The following is a 21838-nucleotide window of genomic DNA, read 5'->3' on the forward strand; positions in this document are numbered from 1 at the left end:
ATGAACTTAGATTTTCCGCCCGGCGCTCTTTAAAATTTAAAAGTAAATATTTTTTGAAACACTCACCATAACTCAAAGCCAAAAACTCGCAGAAAATGAAATTGGATAACTTTGTTAGATGATACCACGAGGCACGAAATAAATTTTTAAATCAAGATCAATTGTTCGAAAGATACTGGATAATGACCCGTGGGAAAACTCGGCTGCATGAGAGGTCTATCATTACTCAGAGGTATGCCTCAAATCTCTTTCAGTTCTAGTTATCCAATCTTCTCCTGCCTCAGTCCTGGAAAGTAAGTCAAGAGCTCAGTTCTGATGGCTTCCTTCTGCTTTTTGAGCTCTTACTGGAGAGAACTCTTGTTTATTGGTCAAAAAGGTTCAAATTCCATAAGCAGGAATTTTCTTTTTCGTGAACGGTATCTACACTGCGACCTAATGGATCTGTTGAGCCCTCCCCTGTTGCTAGGTGAGACCAGTGATCCAAAAGCAACTCCAGGTGAAGTAACAACTACCGTAGTATTCCAGCGAAATTCTGGAAGCGGTGGGTGCTAGCACTCCCTGGGGCCAGTTCACCTCTCTTCACCTTTGCCTTCTAGATATTTTAAAGAAGACTTTCTAAATTAAAGATACAAGGATTTCAGGTAGGGTATGTTTTCCTTCAATATTTGATAACTACCCAGACTCTCCAGCGAAGCCACAGATAAAGTGGGGGAGCTAGCAGATAAAGATAATCACTTCCTGATGAATCTCACGCGAACCTGTGGGCCAGCTAAACGCAAAGGGTTGAACATACCAACTGTCTCTGACGGCTTTAGTTAACGGTAAGGTTCATAGGCTGATAAGCAAGATCTCTGAATAAGTGGCTAGTCCAATTCCCCTTGCCAAGTTGTTGGCTACCTAATTTCGTTACACGGCAGAACCGGGTACCAAAAGTAAGATGGCTTTGTTTCTCCTGAAAACGATATAGAGTTTGCTCAGGATTTCCTATGCTCATAATGTGTGAACTCGACGTGTGAATGGCCGCCTAACTAATCAGATTACGATTATGATCTCGTGATTTTAATACCTCTTGAAAAAAATCACATGTGTAGACTTCCACTAGAAGAGCTCTAGACATGTTCTGTAATCCTTGTCTAAGCATCCTGATACAGGCTTGCCGTAAATTATATTTGCACGTAAAGAACTGTAACTCCTAGCATGTTTTCCTCCAGAATACTCTAAAATAAATTATATGCAGTAAATCTCATCTAGTAATTGATCATCAAAAAACTTCTTACAAGGAAGGGTAACCTTTGCTTGCCATAAGTTGTCATTTTTTTTCAATTTGAAGGCTCTAAGAAATGCAAAATAACATGGGCATGCCTAGGTAAACATAAACATAAATCCATTTTGGGCCACTTTTTGGGATCTGACAGTGAGACTGTATTTTCTGCGTAATGTCTGTTCGTTCTTCAGTTTATTAATAAGCCTACCGCTTTCCTTAAGAGATGTGGTTACGGCACAGGATTCCTATACAGTAATTGAGGAACATTTTAAGAGATTTGGCTAAATAATGGCTTTAAATAGAAAAAAAAAAATAGTTCGGTGATGGCAATTGTTTTAAATTTTGAATATTATTACAATGTTAAATTTTAAGCTTTAAAAATAATTAGAATAATAACATCATAGGGAAAGGATTAGCTATGCGGTTAGCGTACTGTATTCCCATGCGGGGGTCGCGGGTTCGAATCCAGCTCCTGGTCCTTAGATTTTTCTCTTCCTAGGAGCTTCTTACAGCTCACTGTCCGGTGATGGACAGTGTGGTCTGTAACGAGGGGGAATAAAAATAATATCATCACCATCTCATTGAAAATGTAGTAACCCTTTTTCAATTGCGGCAAATTAATTTACTGAATCTCTAGCTTTTTAGGAGTTAATACCATTTTTTTTAAGGGGAAAAGCGTTTTTGTGTTGAGAATCGGGCAGTGGTTTTTTAAAGAACTAAATGAAGAAGAAGAAGAACAAGAACAAGACTAATTTTTGAAATAGCCGTTTTTGCTCATTTTCAGCAACTTTTTTCTCAAAATCTATCAGATCTGGATTATTGGAAGAAAATTACAGTTATAAAGGAGGGTTTGCCCTACATTATAAAGAAAATTAGGAAATTTTATCTTTTATAGGAAAAGAGAAAAAAATTGTCAAAGTTGGATGTTTTTCAACGTTACGCTTTTTCGTGCAGTTTTTGACGATCAACCCTTATACAACTGCCCTACCGGACAGTTTTAATGAAAAAAATCAAAATTTAAGGAAATCATATGAATGTTTACACTTGACCTTTAACCATAGTAATTTACAATAGTCATTTCTAAGTGACTAAAGTGCAATTCACTCTGCCATCTACACACGTACTGATAACACCAAATCTTCGTCATTAAAAAATCATAGCTTTCACTGCAAATCGTACTTTCTCCCTAGACAAACTGTAAGTAATCTAGCTAGACGCGACTGTTTCTAACTCATCTATAGTCTAGTCTGTTTCGAATCTTATCCATTAATTCTCTCTTTCAGAATCATCTTAAATTAAGTTTCACTGGGAAATTGTTTAAAATATAAAAATGACTAGATACTTTTAATAAATTTGTACAAAGTTTAAAAAAAAATTACGGTTTGAAAAAAAAAAATTCTGGTAATTTTGGGAGAGTTGCGTTTAATTACCAAAAAAAAAAATTGGAAACCTCCTGCCACATATTTAAGTGATCAATTTCTTTCATGTAAAGGATCAAACTTATTCCTTAATTTATCAAATAATGCACTTTACGCAGCTTGTGCAGCATGTACTGGTGCCTTCAAAGGTGCCTCCTCTGGTTCGCAAGCCAGGTTAGCTAGGAGGTTATCAACTGATCTCTTTATTTGAGGAGCCACCTTTGAAGGCACAGTACATGCTTCACAAGTTGAGTAAAGTGCATTATTTGATAAATTAAGGAATAAGTTTGATCCTTTACATGAAAGATATTGATCACTTAAATATGTGGCAGGAGGTTTCCAATTTTTTTTTGGGTAATTAAACGCAACTCTCTCAAAATTACCAGAAAATTATTAAACCTTCTTGTTTGTAATAGATGTAAAATTAATTTTTAGCCGTTTTGTGTGTGCTTGAGAACATCTAAAGCTCTTAACATTTGATTTTTCTCAGAAAAATCACTCGAAAAACTACTTATTTCCCGATATTAAGGAAAATACTAGCTTTACTGCTTTGGCAATATTTTTAGTAGAAAGGGGATGAAAAAATACATAAAACTGACCTATCGCGTGCTCTTCTTTCTCTTTGATAACAAGTTACAAAAATTGAAATATGATTAATAAATACCAGATTTTGAAATGGTCTAGCACCTTTAATTTTAAAGATATCGAATTGCGGTTTCCGGTTTCTTTCATAACTTTTTATACTCTTTAAAAGTGTGTATATGAAAATGGGGGTCAACAGCAAACCCTTATATTTGGTCGCGCGACAGCCGCGTATGCGGGCATAATCTAAAATCAAGTCACGTATTCTGAAACTAGAGATGACGGGCAACAAATTTTTTTCTCTGCCATTTTTCGCTCAGATCAACCGTATAAGCATGAAATGCATTTGAGCCGTCTTAAAATGAACACCCTGTATGTATATTAAAAGTCTTGAATTATGCCCAATAGTATATATCCTAAAATTTTTCTGAATGAAGTAGTTAAAAATGAGGTTTTCTGGTTTAAGGAACAAAGAGAGTTGTGTAAAAGTCATGGTTTGGAAATTGATATAAATATAAATTTAGAAGATACTTTTACAAACCTAAGAAATGCATTACAGGCAAAATTTTAGGGAAAAATTTGTAAGTACTCTCTGCTACTACTTCTAACATTCTGTGATTTATAAAAACTTGAATTATGACAAACTACTTAGATAAAAAGTTTAAAATAACAGATATAAGTTGGATTCTAAGGGCTAGGGGAGAGCTGCTAAATTTAAATTACCAACGCTATTCCAGCGGTTCTGCAATTTGTACATTATGTAATAGATCCGAGCGGGAGGATATACTTCACTTTCTGGCGATCTGTCCGATTCTCAGTGCTTCAAAATTACACGTTATGGAAGAGCTTTAGCTCAGTGATTAGCGGAATACTGGATTCCAAAACGGAAATCCCAGTTTCAAAACCAGCTGGTCCTTTGTTTGTTTGTCATTATGAAAGGAATCCATCTACCTATGAAATGTAGACTAAACAATCTTTTCTTCTTGTTGGATTTATTTATTTAATAAGCCGTATTAGGATTAGAATCTAGTGGTATACTGGATTTGATGTTTCTGATCAATTATATTCTTATGGTAGGTGAATTCCTTTCATAATGCCAACGCTGTTTTGAGGCCTACTTTTTTGCAATTAATCACAGATTTCTGCGTCAATTTTTAAAATAACCCCAATTATTGTATACCGTTCGAAAGGTGATCGTATGTAGATGTTTTTCATGAATAGAGCACGTTTTAAACATGTTTAAACACGTTTTTGAGAAAAATGAAGTCAAAGTTTTTGGAAATAATTAGAAACTTGCTATTTCTTATGTTTGGGCCACAAAATGAAATACTTTATATCATTATTTTGAAATATAAATTAGCTTATTTAAAAGGGAAATTTAACCTTCTTTCAAATGAGCTCATTGAAATTGCTGTAGCTTTAATAGTTTTTGAGAAATATAGGCAACTGTTAGCTAAAAAGTAGTAATACCTTGAAAAAACATAAAATTAAAAAAAAATATCTATAAAACCGAGCCGAATTTGAGCCATAGTTTATATAGAATTTTGTTTTGTTGCAAATGATGCCCAGAATCGCCTCTCGAAGTAATTGTAGTCTTATGCTGAACACCCTGTATACGAGGGGTGGCTATTAAATAATAAGACTGATGCTGCTACAGAAGAACTATGCATGCGCCAAATCCTAACGACCGACAGCTGTGCAGCGTAAAGCCTTCTCTTTCGATTGCAGTATCTCACGTGTTTTGTATAGAAATCTGTCTGACCGGAACCGTCGTTTGTGTAAGAGGTGTTAGTTTCGTTTTGCCGAAAACATCGATACTACACATGTAGTAGAGCAACGAATTGTCGTGAAACTTCACATGATACTTGGTAAAACCGCTACTGAAACTTGATCTTTTATTAAAAGAAGTTTATGGCGATAAATGTTAATCACGTGCACGAGTTTTTGATTGGTTCAAGCGTTTCCAAGATGACCGAGAAGACGTCGGAGATGATGACCGCCCGGGTCGCCCTTCCACATCCAAAACGGATGAAAATATCAATTATAATTAATCAACATTACCACCGTGAGGTGCTTGCTCAACTCTGTGAAAGATTAAGGAAAAAAACGACCCGATTTGTTGGAAGAACAAGTCACGGGGTTCTCCATCAAGACAACGCGCCGGCTCACACTGCATTGTCTCTGTCAAGACGTTTCTAGCCAAGTACAAACATCCCAGTTTTAGGCCATCCGCCCTTATTCGCCTGACCTGGCCCCCATGTGACTTTTATCTGTTCCCCCAAAGTCAAATCTGCATTAAAAGGAACACGGATTTCAGTCCGTTGAAGCTGTGATAGAGAAAAACGGCACGCGTCATGCAGGAGCTCACAGAAAAAGACTTCCAGCACTGTTTCGAACAATGGTAAATTCGCATGGAGCATTGTAGGGTGTATATTGAAGGTGATAATAACTAAATATGTTTAAATTTAAAATAAAATGTTTTACAGCAATAGTCTCGTTATTTAATAGCCACACCTCGTATTCGGCGATTAATATTCTTCCAACTGGGGATTTCGATTAAAAATTTTCGTGCTTGTACATGGGTTAGAACGGTACAATGTTTCAAATAAAGAAATAGACTTACTTAGTGCTATTTTAGTAAAGTGCGGATCTTTCTCTTTCAAATTTGGAAGTTACAAATTTATTTTTTATAATAATTACCAGCTATTGAGACCGTACTTTACATTAATATGCTAATTTGAAGAAAAGCCTTTTCGAAGCCTTTCCCAAAAGGGGAAAAATCTTCATTCGAACATGTTTCGCTTGAAATTGTTTCAAATAAAAGTTTTTAGATCTCCATGAATGCAAATAGAATGTAAATTTTGGAGAAATCGTTTAAGAGGTTTTTGATATGAACCCAAAATAACCAAAAACAAATTATTAATTAAAATGGCCATTCTGTTTGATTAAACCTTGTGGAATAGTTTTATCGTCAAGTCCATATATCCAAATAACAAATTTGAACATTCTGCTATTTTTATTTTTCATTTTTTTTTGGTTTGAAGCGTTTACATATTTCAAAAAAATATGGTACACGGATGGCTCCAAGATAAAGGAGGGTGTGGGAGCGGGAGTGTACGGCGTGAAGCCGAAATGTGGGTTTTCGGTTAGCCTAGGCAAACTAGCTACAGTTTTTCAGGCTGAGCTAGCTACAATTAGGTTCTGCGCTACCGAGATTAAAGGGCGAGGAATTATTAATTCTAAGGTCGTAATTTTCTCGGATAGTCAGGCTGCTCTACGAGTTATTAGTTCCTATCAGGTCAACTCAAGGCTAGTTTGGGACTGTCTGGGTGCCCTGAAGGAAATTAGTGACCAAAATAAGGTCTTTCTGGTTTGGGTACCTGGTCATGCAGGACACAAGGGGAACGAAGTGGCAGACTTATTGGCCCGGGAAGGCTCTGCGGGACACTTCGTTGGCCCGGAGCCCTGTTTTGGGGTTTCAAAATGTGTTAAGTCTGCGGCCATTAACTTATGGGTGCAGAGTAGGGCTCAGGAGTGGTGGCTTGCCCACCACTGGGCTGAGACAGGCGAAGGAGTTCATTAGAGGCTATTCGCCGAGGCTGACCGCAGAATTAATCCGTCAAGGCTATAAGGATGATTGTAGGCCTATTAACCGGCCACTGCAGGCTCAGAAAACACATGCATCGCATGGGCCTGGCAGATGATAGCCTTTTGTAGGTTCTGTCAGGAAGAGGAGGAAACGGCGCTGCACGTTTTGTGTCAGTGTGAGGGGCTCGTGTGGCTAAGGATGTTACTTCTCAGGGGAGGAAAAACCATGGCCAGTGAGCTTTACCCAGGAGCCACTCTCCAGAATTGTGTCTGATTAGGCGGACGGGTCTGGGGGGGAGCTCTAAAGTGAGGGGAGCCACAATAGATCAATAGGGGTCGCGGTGGCGTAGGCCTTAAGGCCTCCCTAATTTAATCTAATCCAATCTAATATTTCAAAATTGAAAATCTGCACGATTGCCATAATTCTTCTTACAAGTGGTGATGGGTAATGTAAAATCCATAACTATTCAGTTTTCCGGTTGGCCAATGTTTTTTTTAAACTCTCAGGAATTTTGACTATAAAATCCATTCTGATTGATATCACACTGGTGTTTTAGAAGCGTGCTGGTATACGGATCTTAACTTTATCTTTAAAAAAACTATGAATGTAGCACCTTCCATTTTTGTTTTGTTTTAGTTTATTTTTCTAACTTCGCACCCCTCAGTCTTTTCTAAATCGACGTCCCGAACGAGTGACACTTACTGTCTCTGGCAAATCTCGCTGTGCCTCTTCCGCATCTTCTTCTCCTCCGCTTGTTCGGTCGACTTGCCAATAAGGCTCTAAACCATCTGAACCTGCCTTTAGTAACCATTCAACGTGCCGTCTCAAAAGCCGATCACCCTCCATTTCCTTTAACAAGTATACCCTATCGCCTAATTTTTCTTCGACTTGTGCTTTTCTCCAACTCCAGTGAGCTGGATCGCTGAAGTCACGGGCATACACTATCTCCCCTTGCGCAAACTCCGTGCTGCGATGTCCTTTGTACTGGAATGCTTCTTGTTTGTGTACTTGCAAAGCATCCCAACGCGTACGAAGCTCTCGTCCAAACATTAGTTTTGCCGGGGTTTCTCCCATAGTGGAATACTCTACGACGTTCTGTAGTGTTACAGGTACCTACTTGATAGAAGTCTCGTAAGTTTGCCTTACTTTTGCTCTCGATCATTAGTTTCTTTATTCCGAATTTGAAAGATTTTACAGAATTTTCTGCCACTCCATTGCTAGCAAGGTGATACGGGGGTCGATGGTACGTGCCTTATTCCATTAATCGAGCAAAAATCTTGAAATGTTCTGAATAGAAGAATTACGTGCCACTATCAGAAACTAAAACTTTCTGAATACCAATACCTGGCAATAGTTTCTCATATCTTTTGAATGGAAGCGTTTGAATCGGTGCTGCCACCCATAAGAAACACTTCGGGCCATTTAGAAAAAGCGTCGATTATTATCAAAAACATCTTCCCATAGAAGGGCCCGCAGTAATCGACGTGAAGCCGATCTATAGTTGGCCACGGTTTAAAGATTGCCTTCGCTGGCTCAAGATGGAGCATGGTTTATACCTTTATACTATCAATTAAATAAGATGCAAATGTAATCTTCAGTTTTCAGTTAAGTTCAGTGATGCGATGACTCTATGGAAGTAAATTCTATAACTTGGAATGTTAATTATCAACAGCAATCGTTTTGTAAATTATCCTAATTAGAGAACATTTAATTAATCACGCTAGGTTCTATCGGTGATTTCAGTTCCACTAAAAACTTATAACAATAACGGAAATAAACGCATGTACCAACTGATTCTCATTCAAGTGTTCGTATTTTGATTTTAGTTTTCCTTATAATTAAACTTCCTCATATTTTATGTCAATCAATTTTTCTACAGAAATTGTTAGACTTGAGTGCATTCAATTACCATATCAAAGTTTAAACAAAAATAGCAAATATCTGGAAGAAAAAACTGATTCAGTAATGTGTGAACTAATTAAGAATTTTGGCCAATAATTTCAATTTCATACACAGGTTATATTATAATAATAATAATAATAATAATTTATTTATTTTGTTTTGAGGAATTCCTCATACAAATGGAGTTGAGTGACAAAACAGAATACATTTCTTGAAAATAAATACAAAATAAAAAAAAATATATATATATATAAATTTATAATATAATAAAATATATTATATGCTCTTTAAAACAAAGTAAAATAATAATAGTAATAAATTTATCTTTTTCAAATTTCAATTAAAATAATAAAATTCAATTGACATTCTGCTTATGTAAAAATGAAAAAAAATAAAAAATAAAAAAAATGATAATACAAAAAATTTTTGGATTAAAAAATTTAGAATTTAATAGATAGGCCTGACATTAAAAAAAAATAAACATTATCCATTTTGTCCGCATTATCAATAAACAGTAAATTAGAAACATTTTCATCCAAACTTACATTACTATCTATGTAGCTAGTGAGGAATCTATTTCTAATAATGGCGAGTGGGGCACAAGAGAGCAAGAAATGACGAATATCATCCGGCGAGCGTTCGTCACAAAGGTTGCAACGTTGTTCACCATCAAATATATAGAGCTTTCCTTTACAGAGCAGTCTGCAGAAATTAAATTTGGCGACTCTTATCTGGCTAATTACTTTTTGTTTTGAAATATTAGTTCTAAATTTTAGATAAGGCTCTCCAAATCCTAAATTGCTTATTTTTCTGTAGGATGGACTGAAATTTGAATTCATAACAGAATTTATATCTATGGATACCTTGTGGTTTCTAATTTTTTCAACTATGTTTGAAATTTCGCGATGGACTAAATTAGGGTCTGAAATATTAAGAACATAGTTAGCACCAATTGTAAATAGTTTATTTTTTAATTGCGAAAACCAGTTGAATCTTATGTCATTGTTGCAGAGATTATCCAAGTACTTTAACTTTTCCAAACATATTCTAGGGAGTCGCTCATTACTCATATTTAAAATCTTCGCCCACCAGCTAATCATTCTTTTAAGAACCTCCACCTCGACATGAAAACATCCTGTTTCCAGGCGCACAATATAGTTAGGAGTACGAAGAGGCCAATTGAAAATTGATTTAAAATATTGCAACGTATATTATTATAATATAATAATTATATTATGTAATAATAACCCTCAGCTGGTATCGTCGGGTCTCAAATTTGACCAGCGCGTTTATTCTTTTGTCCTGCATTTTGTAGGAATTAACTATAAACATCTCCCCTTCTCTGAATTCTCCTCATTCATCCTCGCCAACAATCGACCATACAAATCGGTCGTTCTTCGAGCAGTGCAAGTAAATAAAATATAGGTTTTGGGTCAAATTTGAAACCGACAATTCCATTTACGTTATTATTTTTTTTCTTAATATTTTTTATTTTTATGTTTTGGAGTTTGTTTTCTGTTCTATTTTTTAATATTATTCTATAATATAGCAAATATTACATAATATTTAATATTATTGCTGATAACTGGTTCTGTTCAGTTAAGCTGGTCCATGAACTAGGAAAGCTAAATTTGTCTTACTCGGGGACATTACGAAAAAAATAAAAAAGAAAACCCCTCTTATATAATTCCAAATACAAAAAAACTACCGTCGGAACTTCATTGTTTGTTTTTACTGGCAACAAAACGGTGGTTTTTTTGTACCAAAACAAAACAAGTATGTTATACTCGCATCATGATACGATAATTCAGTACTTGCGGAATTATGGGGAAACAAAATTTGCATTATTTTTTGTTTTTCTTAATCTTATGAAACAAATTTAACAAAATATTCATCATTTTCTTTTGCTAACTAAATTTTCTAAGAAAAACTAAATCGACTTTAATTATATCAGTGACCTTTTAAAAGTAAAATGTGCATTTAATGTTTCAAGGTCAAAGCTGACCCGACGATACCAGTTGAAGTTGAGATTTTGAGGATACTAGTTAAGGGTTAATAATAATAATAATAATAATAAAATGATTATTGATTCGAAAAATATTACAGTCATATTAACCCATGAAAAACTAAACCCAAATAATGCAGAGTGTAACTACACAGTCTGCATTAGTTGCAATTAAAATGTATAAGTTTTAACCAAAAAATTATATGTTTAAACCAAAAAGGAGAACAAATGAATAAAAATTAAATTTTACCAAAACTAAGATTAGCAAGAAATTAAATTTTAATAGCCAAGTCCTGTATGTGGAAACATTGGTTTAACTTTTAGTAAGCCTTTTAATTCAAAATTATCGTACCATTGCGGAAGCGTTTGTAGATACTACCATCTTTGCAGTTCTGTACTTTACAACTCAACGTCAGGTTTAGCTTTTATAGCAAACAAAATTGAAGAACTGCGCAGGAGGTTGTGAATAACACAAGGCTTCAGTCTTATCTGCATGAATGGACAAGGTTCGTTTATTCTTGAAGTTTCGTCTCCTTTTATTTCCGGTGAATCCAGCACGATTGCCAACTACTTCATAATTATTTGAATTTATCTTCAATAATATAACTTTAACGTATAGCCTTTAACTTATTATTATTGTTATTATTTTTGTCACAAGTTTTACATTTTTGTCAAATTTCGTCCATTAGCCGTTCAAATTTAATCAGAAGTAAAAGAAATTTTACTGTACTTTATTTACTACAAAGTTGTTAATTTATAAAACAAAATTTTAAACGTGGATATATTGGTTAGGAAAAAACTCTAAAAATGTTTTAAAAAAATATTTTTTTACATTTCTTTTATATGTACATATATATGTGTGTGAAATTGTAATTTGGAGTAAATACAAACTATTTTTGTTTATAAAAATAGTACTTTTATAAAATATTTCCTAACATTTTCACAATTATTTCAGAGAGATCAGAAGTGACTTTTTCTTTTTTTTTAAAGTGCAATTTGTAACCTTTGACTTCCTTATTTTAAGACAATCTACTTTAAAAATTGACTACTGGTCCAACTAAAAGAGTTTTCAATGGATTAAACAACTTGATAACTAACACTAAGTGCTCGTGAACACGTTTTCTTGTAAAACAAACGTAATTTCTCATACGACGATAAAAGGAATCCTGGAAAATGATATACCGTTAGAAAGCCCATTAGGCAAGGAAACTTTTATAAAAAGTGCCAGCACCTAGGTCTGATAATGATCACTTAAGGGCCGAATGAGTTTTCTTAAAAATTTCGATTACTTTTATTTTTCCAGCATTCGGAGGAAGATTGAGGCTGTTTGAAGAATAACTTATGCTTCAAAATGGTATCAATTTTTAGAAAATTTATTTGTCTTTCTAACCGTGTCATCAGCATCGAATTCCGACTAAAACTTTCTGAGTAATAACATTTTTATTGGAAAAAAGTAATGATTTTGGGAAAATAATTAATGTGACGTCACTCAAGAACAGTGGAAAATATGAAGTTGGCCAATACGTCATTGAACTCCACTTTAGATGTACTACACAGAGTAGGCCTATGGACAATACTTAATGGTTCACCCTACATTTATAGTAGGTATTGGGTTCGATTCCCGGTGTTTAGGGCTTAGAGTTTATTTAATGTTTAATATAAGAACTTTGCAGTAAAGCCCAGCTGAAAAAATAAGCACAACTTTTACTTTACTTTTTACATTTATTAAACTTGAAATGATATTGATTAAGTAATGATCTTTTTATTTAAAACAATATCCAGACAAATTATTTTAGAAAACTTTTATTTGATTTAACCTGAACCATATTATGGTTGAAACGTCACCAAAATATAAAAATTATGACAAAATAAAACAAAAAAAGTTTAAACTATATGAAAGTTGTGCTTGTGAAAATTAACTCTAAGTTGTCTATCGAAAAAACCAAAAAAGCAGTTAATAAAATTGTCAAACTTAAAAGATTGCTTTCGCTTAAAGAAATCCAAGATTGGTGAGGGTAGTGATTCAACTGCGGTTATAAAGGATATAGTTCCTTCCTAAAGAATAACTCCGAACGTAAACCAAGAAAATTAGTTATAATTTTGTTTGGATTGAAACAGTTCTAAAGACGAATCCAGTGTTTCCTCTCGATGGTAACACAGTAAAACTTCTGAGCACGAAGTACTCTTAATAGCGGGCTCATCGAAGTAACATTTAATAGCAGAAATACAGTGGGCCGAAAATGCTATTTTTATCAAGCTCCCATAAATAAATATTAGGTATATATTTTGATTTTAATTTTCAATTATTCTCAATACTTAATGTGAGAAGTGAAAAAAGTCGGAGATCCCCTTAAACCAGCGTTTCCCAAACTTTTGTTTTTTTGGCTCGCGTACCACATGGTAGTACATCATGCTAAATTGTACCACTTCGTAAAAATGATTGTATTTCGTGAAATTTGTTATTCCTAGTGTGTTATTTTATTACTATTATCTATATTTGTATAGAGATACAATGTATCTGTTACAAAGGAGTTCCAAGTTCATGTTCACTTTATAAACTTTGTAAAGTGTAAGCTCTTAGTTTTAAAACTTTTTATAAATAATTAAAAATTGCGCACATATTTTTCTCTTTAAAATTATTAATTAATTTACAAAATTCTTCTTTAGGATTATTATATTTGTTTATATGGAGTGGGATTCTAAAACTTTCATAGACTGGGCAGCTGATAAACAATTAATGTTTCCGGCTCCTTCTTATTACACATTAAACAATGATCTTTGGGGTTTGATTGTATAAATTACATTATTGATTTTCAAATTTAATAATATAGGGTCCACCCTATGTTATAGGATTTCAGAAAGAATACTTATAACATGGAAAGAAATTAATTTATCTAAATGACCAACATTTTGTAAATGTTATTTACATTATTTATTTTTTATGTCCGCCATTATTTATTATTTTTCGTGTACCACCAACCAGCAATTCGCGTACCACAGGTTGGGAAACGCTGCCTTAAACTATCCGTTAAATTTTCGTTTTAATAATCCTCTACTTACAAAACTAACAGAATACTTCAATATTATTAATTTTCACTTCCTAACTGGCAATGACTATTCAACATTTAAAAAAACCCGCGTTTTTACAACTTCCTGAAAGAACTTTTCCGAAAATTTGCGAAGGCTAGCCTTTCATAGCCGCATGCAGAGTAGTGCACAAGGAGGCTGTGTCAGTAGTCGTCATATACGAGGGTCGTTTGAAAAGTCCGTGCAAAGTCAGAGAGATAGAACTACTGGCGCGTATCGAGGTTATGTTTAGTTAGTAGCATCTCTTGGAAGAACACACACCAAGTTTCAGCCAGATCGGTCTATTTCTTTGTGTTTGGCATTCGTTTGAATCGAGGAAGTCGAGTGATTTTCAAAAAATGGACGAAAAAGAATTTCGTGTGTTGATTAAACACTACTTTATGAAAGGCAAAACGCCTGAGGAGACTAAAGAGAAGCTTGATAAACATTATGGTGACTCTGCACCTTCGATTAGAACAGTTTATAAGTGGTTACAAAATTTTCGGAGTGGCCATATGGGCACAAGTGACGCTGAACGTTCTGGACGCCCTGTTGAGGTTACTACTCCAGAAATCATTGATAAAATCCATGATATGGTGATGGATGACAGAAGAGTGAAGGTGCGTGAGATTGCTAGTGCTGTGGGCATCTCGAATGAACGGGTACATAATATTTTGCATCAACATTTGGTCATGACAAAGCTATCCGCAAGGTGGGTGCCGCGATTGCTCACGCTTGACCAAAAACGAAATCGTGTGAAGTGTTGCAAGGACGGTTTGCAGCTGTTCCAGAAGAATCTGCAGGACTTTAAGCGTCGTTTCGTCACTGTGGATGAAACATGGATACATCACTACACTCCTGAGACCAAAGAACAATCTAAACAATGGGTTACCAAGGGGGAATCTGCGCCAAAAAAGGCGAAGACCGTTCCTTCGGCCGGAAAGATGATGGCGACTGTCTTTTGGGATTCGCAAGGAATAATCCTCATCGACTATCTGGAAAAGGGTAAAACTATTACAGGTGCATATTATTCATTGTTATTGGACCGTTTGAAAACCGAACTGCAAGAAAAACGCCCACGATTGGCCCACAAAAAAAGTCCTTTTCCATCACGACAACGCACCAGCTCACACCTCAGCAGTTGTGGTCGCAAAATTAATGGAAATAGGGTTCCAACTCGTTTCACATCCCCCCCATTCTCCAGACTTGGCTCCCTCGGACTACTATTTGTTCCCCAATATGAAGAAATGGCTGGCGGGAAAAATATTTTATTCAAACAAGGAGGTGATTGCAGAAACGAATGGCTATTTTTCAGACTTGGACAAATCCTATTATTCGGAAGGGATCAACAAACTAGAGCAGCGTTGGACGAAATGTATAAGCCTAAAAAGAGACTATGTTGAAAAATAAAAAAGGTTTACCCCAAAAAATTAAGTAGTTTTTATTTTTGCACGGACTTTTCAAACGACCCTCGTAGTTCGCCGTGTTGGCAATTGAACTTTCTTTACAGAGCGCTCAATTCAAAATTTTAATCAGTAAAATCTATATTTTCTATGCTGATAAATATTCATTAAAAAAATATTTTATGTAGGCTTTTTGAAGTATTAAGTTAGGCCATTGCAATCTTTATAAATTTTCCTCTAAATTGAATGAAAATGGTACAATTATTATACCTTAGAAATACCCCTGAGAAAAAGTTATTTGTTTTGTTTTTTGAACCTGGCATTCGCTTATAGAATCAACTTGGTATACACCATCGGTCTATTTAAGAAAAACACAGTGATTTTACGAAGAATCAGAACAATCAGAGGAGTAAAAAGAATGATGAAAAACTGCAGCAAGATCTAATTTGTTAAAATGTATCTAGGAACTAAGTTTCAATTAAAACAAATCAAATTCAAGAAAGTACAAAAACAAAATAGCGAGTATCTTTTTTTTCATGGTACTCACCTATGTAGGCGTATCACTTTTGTATGGACGTTTTATTGGTAAACACTGATTTTACTAGGGGTTCTAACAAGTGCCTCATAAATAAGAAAAAGCCGAGAGTTTTATCGTGCAATTTCGAAAATTAACTTGGACTAATACCTTAAAATGTAAAAAAAAAGCTATAATCTTGAAGATGATACCTTTGTGGTAGTTCGTTTCGGAGGACTGTAGTTGGTCTGTCAGTGACAGCATGTGTACTGGCTTTGTCCTTAGTGAAGACAGTCTACCAACAGTACATACACTGCCCCACTACACACGCGTTAATACACCAACACAGAGATACACCTCTCCAGTTGCAGTAACCTGCTTTACCCAAGTGAAACTTTGTCATCTCCTTCTTCAAAGGCACTAACACGGAAAACACCTTAATTCTACGATCATTAGATAAATGAAAGTTGCTTTCAAAACGTTCCGTCAGCCATCTTTTATAGTTCTATCTTGTCATTTTGTTTATACATTACTTGGTTGAGCTGCAATTCTTGTGTAAGTATGACAAGAGAATGGATAAGATTTTAGGAAATATGTCTTTGGCAGATCTTTTCCCAAACTTCTAAATAAATCTGGTGCAAAAAACTGTAATCCAAACTTTGCGGTGAAGCTATTTTGAAGAAAAAGCACGAAAAACATTTACCGAATGAAGTGGCCACTGCTGACTGGATCAGAATTTTTACTAAACTCATCCTACCTAGCAGTACCTTAAAGAGAATATCAAATTTTACGACTTCCTCTTTGTCTTCATTTGCGCAGTTAATTATCTTGAAAGTTATTATTTATTCTAAAAACATAGTCATCTTCATTAGTACTCCTTAACAAAAACTTACAGTTTAAAATGTTAAGTATAAGGGTTGATTAAACGCCAAAAGGTACACAAATCAGCGAGTACCCAACATTTCATTAATATTTAAGTAATTCTACCGCATTAATTTTCATTAATAAGTTATTTTTTAGTATTTATTAGATGTCACAGACCCTTATGCTGGCCATTTTCGTCTACAAAATATATCTTCAAGTAGCATTGCAGATTGACTGTAATGTCTAGTTATAGTTATTTATAATAATCAAACTATTAATTACAGGTTAAAAATAAATCCCACAATGTTGTATATATGTAATATAAAGTAAATAAGATATGCATATTTTTAGGACAGCTAATTATTCCAGTATTTTACTGTAAGTAAAATTAGGGGGACTAAATTAAATTACAATCGAGAAATCAATAATTGTTGTTGAATAATCTACTTGTTATTAACTGTGTGTTATTTGTGCTCACGAATATTTCGGTAAGACGAATTCAAGACAGTAGCCGACTCTAACTTTGTCTTTTTCTACTTTAACATGCATGTACGTATATGTGATTTATCATAATTATAACAAAAAAATATTATAAATGAAGTGGCCAGCATAAGGGTCTGTGACATCTAATAAATACTAAAAAATAACTTATTAATGAAAATTAATGCAGTAGAATTACTTAAATATTAATGAAATGTTGGGTACTCGCTGATTTGTGTACCTTTTGGCGTTTAATCAACCCTTATACTTAACATTTTAAACTGTAAGTTTTTGTTAAGGAGATTTTTGTACCTTTTGGATAGATTTTCCTTTTTGTCTATTTTGCAAAGTTACATATCTGCTTTACAGATTTTTTTAAAATTTGGAATAAGCAATTCTATCATTATAACCTGATAAGGTGTTAATTCGAAACCGTAACTACCTCTGGAGAGATCTTTTTAAAGAATGATTATAGTTGCGGTCCCCCAAACCATCCTCAATAACAATTGTTTTGAAAAAGCGGTTTTTGCTCATTTTCGGCAACTTTTTTCTCGAAACCTATAAGATCTGGGTTGTTGCAACAAAATTACAGCTATAAAGGAGAGTTTGCCTTATATTTTAAAGAAAATTTGGGAATTTTATCTTTTGTAGAAAAAGAGAAAAAAATTGTCAAAGTTGGGTGTTTTTCAACGTTACGCTTTTTCGTGCAGTTTTTGACGATCAACCCTTATACAACTGTCCTGCCGGACAGTTTTAATATAAATGTACAGTAATTAGTATTGTGATAGAAAGAATAATGTCACAGCTCTTCAATAAAATCTATATTACCTTTAAAAAAGTTTAAAACAAAAGTGATAGTCCTATTAAACATACGAGGTCTGTAAATTAAGTATTGAGACTGATTTTTTTTTTATTCAAAAAGAATTACAATTCTATATTGTCACCTTCAAAATAACTTCCTTCTGAAGCCTCACAGCGCTGGAGACGTTTCTTCCACTCCTCATAGCAGTGCTCGAACTCCGATACTGGAATAGCCTTCAGCTGGTCGGTTACAGCCGTTTGAATGTTTTCCAACTGTCCCAAAATGAGTTCCCTTGAGGTGATTTTTTCAACTTCGGGAAGAGACAAGGAGCATGCTGATTTGTTTTTTCGATAACCACGGAATCGTCCACAAAGAGTTTCTACCTCAAGGCCAAACGGTCAATCAACACTTTTACCGAGTGGTTCTTGAAAAATTTCGAAAAAGGGTCATTCGTGTGAGACCAAACATCAAGAACAAGTGGGTGTTGCTTCACGATAATGCTCCTTGTCACACAGCAATTTCAATAAACGAGTTTTTGGCCAGTAAAAACATTCCTGTGGCTCCTCAGCCTCCTTATTCGCCTGACTTGAGTCCTTGTGACTTTTTTTCTCTTCCCGAAGTTGAAAAATCACCTCAAGGGAACTCATTTTGGGACAGTGGAAAACATTCAAACGGCTGTAACCGACCAGCAGAAGGCTATTCCAGTATCGGAGTTCGAGCACTGCTGTGAGGAGTGGAAGAAACGTCTCCAGCGCTGTGTGGCTTCAGAAGGAAGTTATTTTGAAGGTGACAATATAGAATTGTAATTCTTTTTGAATAAAATTTTTTTAAAAAAATCAGTCTCATTACTTAATTTACAGACCTCGTATTACATTTATGTTCAAGCGAAACTTTACGATGACTGACTAGAAAATTTAAATAAAATTAAAAAAATACTGTTCTGGGCAATTACTGTTCTGGAACTTCGGTAATTCTTAGTCACAAATATTGTTCATAGGTTAAAACGATCCGATAAACAGGAATGTATTCTTTAGAAGAGGGCTTAAACTTCATCTTTCCCTAAGAACCCACAGCTTAAACATATTTTACTATAAATGTAGCCAATAAAAGTAATAGGACTACAAATATTTATAGCAGGCGTACCAACAGTTTTTTTGCCCACGGACCATATTGGAAATAAAATATTTTTTCAAGCCAGACGAAATATTAAAACTAAAAAAAATGTGAAATACAAGAACGATTCAAGTAAACAAAATGTTATTATAGAATTTTTCAATGAATAAAAGGCCTATCACTTTTGTTTCAAACTAATGTGACGCTTTGCATTGCCTATTATTTTCTTCATATCTGGCTGTATTCTTGTAGCAGCTGTTATTATTAACACGGCCTCCAAAATTAAACTATTCAATATTCATTTTATTGTAATTTCATTTAGATTCATTAAAGAAAAGGTTTGTACAGATTCTATGTTTCTATCCTTTATCCCACAACAAATCTGCTTATTCCAAACGAAAGAGCATTAAATTTCCTATAAATCTGCCTAACCAAGAGCCACAAAACGTTTCTTAAAAACAATGAAATTTTTACTTTAATGTCTAAAAAATTCGTTCTCTATGATTTTTGTTAAAATTTTCAACTATACTCCTTAACAAAAACTTACAGTTTAAAATGTTAAGTATAAGGGTTGATTAAACGCCAAAAGGTACACAAATCAGCGAGTACCCAACATTTCATTAATACTTCATTAATAGTCAAGTAATTCTACTGCATTAATTTTCATTAATAAGTTATTTTTTAGAATTTATTAGATGTCACAGACCCTTATGCTGGCCATTTTCGTCTACAAAATATATGTTCAAGTAGCACTGTAGATTGACTGTAATATCTAGTTATTTATAATAATCAAACTATTAATTACAGGTTAAAAAGAAAAACGTTATAAAAAATAAAATAAAAATATGAGGCTAAAAAATTCAAAACCTTGTTTAAAAAATGCTTACACCAACTTACATCAATGATTTTGTTTATTTTATTTATTTATTTTTATTTCTTAAATAAAAATCGTCGGTTTAAGTTCATTCTTCGATTAAAGTAATTGTTATTGTATGAAGTAGTCAAACGTTTATAATAATAGGTAATAATTATCTGGCTTTATCGCAAATAATATAGTTTTCTTCAATTACATTCTCCATCTAGGTGTTCTTCCCTCAATCTTGTATATATGTAATATAAAGTAAATAAGATATGCATATATTTAGGACAGCTAATTATTCCAGTATTTTACTATAAGTAAAATTAGGGGAACTAAATTAAATTACAATAGAGAAATGAATAATTATTGTTTAATAATCTACTTGTTATTAACTGTGTGTTAATTGTGCTCACGAATATTTCGGTAAGACGAATTCAAGACAGTAGCCTACTCTAACTTTATCTTTACTTTAACATGCATGTACGTATATGTGATTTATCATAATTATAACAAAAAAATATTATAAATGAAGTGGCCAGCATAAGGGTCTGTGACATCTAATAAATTCTAAAAAATAACTTATTAATGAAAATTAATGCAGTAGAATTACTTGACTATTAATGAAGTATTAATGAAATGTTGGGTACTCGCTGATTTGTGTACCTTTTGGCGTTTAATCAACCCTTATACTTAACATTTTAAACTGTAAGTTTTTGTTAAGGAGATTTTTGTACCTTTTGGATAGATTTTCCTTTTTGTCTATTTTACAAAGTTACATATCTGCTTTACAGATTTTTTTAAAATTTGGAATAAGCTATTCTATCATTATAACCTGATAAGGTGTTAACTACCACTGGAGAGATCTTTTTAAAAAATGATTCTAGTTGCGGCTCCCAAACCATCCTCAATAACAATTTTTTTGAGAAAGCGTTTTGAATAACATAGGAAGGTATTTGTACGTAAATAGCAAAATTAAACTGCGATTTCAGTACTTCCTTTTAAGAGGAGTAAGAAAAATAAACTAGGATTGCAGTACTTCTCCCTAAAAGGCAAAGAGGCAAAGATTTTTTAATCGAACAATTCATTGATTTAAATCGGTTCACTCATTGATAATTTAAACGATTGCAGTACTTCCTCTTAGTAGGAGCAAGAGAATCAGCAACGTAGAGGAGCTTTAACCACTTATTCGAGCTGAATTTTATCAAAATCGGACTAAGCGTTATAGAAATATTGGTAATAATAGTTTTAGAAAGGGCCTTATTTGGGTGGGGCAAACTCCCCTCCTTGTGAGGCACGGTGCCGAGACTTTTAAAGTGCAAATCTGTATAAAATTTCGATTCGAATGACACTTCATTCATAAAAATCGGTTCACGTGTCGATAATTTGAAACGATTGCTATACTTCCCCTTAACAAGTGTAAGAGCTGATCGCCGCTTTAATGTTACGTAGGGGAGCCCTAACCCTATCATCCTACCAAATTTTATCAAAATCGGGCCAAGATTTACAGAGTAATTAGTAATAATAATTTTGGAGGGGGCCTTACATAAAGGGGGCTAACTCCTCTCCCATTCGATGTACAGCGTCAGGACCCCCAAAAGGCACATCTACATAAAATATTGAATCGAATGACACTTCATTCATGAAAATCGGTTCACGCGTTTAGGCGCTACGTTGTTTACAAAAAAGGTAACAACAAGAACAACAACAACAACAACAAGAAGAACAAGAACAAGAACATTTTTTGAAAAAGCCGTTTTTGCTCATTTTCGGCAACTTTTTTCTCGAAACCTATTAGATCTGGGTGGTTGCAAAAAAATTATAGTTATAAAGTAGGGTTTGGAGTAAGATTTAAAGAAAATTTGGGAATTTTATCTTTTATAGAAAAAGAGAAAAAAATTGTCAAAGTTGGGTGTTTTTCAACGTTACGCTTTTTCGTGCAGTTTTTGATGGTCAACCCTTATACAACTGTCCTACCGG

General features: G+C 34.0%; 1 protein-coding gene across 4 annotated transcripts in view; it reads right to left on the bottom strand.

Annotated features, from left to right (window-relative positions):
- LOC141461907 (proton channel OtopLc-like) overlaps nt 1-16116 on the bottom strand; it is a 42614-nt gene extending 26498 nt beyond the window's left edge. For 2 of the 4 annotated variants that reach the window (XM_074143355.1, XM_074143356.1), the window contains exon 1: nt 15777-16021. Coding sequence is in view for 2 of the 4 variants with exons in the window: in XM_074143354.1 (XP_073999455.1) it covers nt 15956-16007 (52 nt within the window). In the remaining 2 variants the exon portion in view is untranslated. Of the gene's footprint in view, nt 1-15776 lie in introns of all 4 variants that reach the window. The other 2 variants (XM_074143354.1, XM_074143353.1) reach the window with 2 other exon arrangements.
- Nucleotides 16117-21838: the final 5722 nt, after the last annotated feature.

The sequence above is a fragment of the Rhodnius prolixus genome, unplaced genomic scaffold, assembly GCF_049639745.1.
Source record: "Rhodnius prolixus isolate KJV_2025 unplaced genomic scaffold, Rpr scaffold_12, whole genome shotgun sequence".
In the NCBI taxonomy this organism is placed as follows: domain Eukaryota; kingdom Metazoa; phylum Arthropoda; class Insecta; order Hemiptera; family Reduviidae; genus Rhodnius; species Rhodnius prolixus.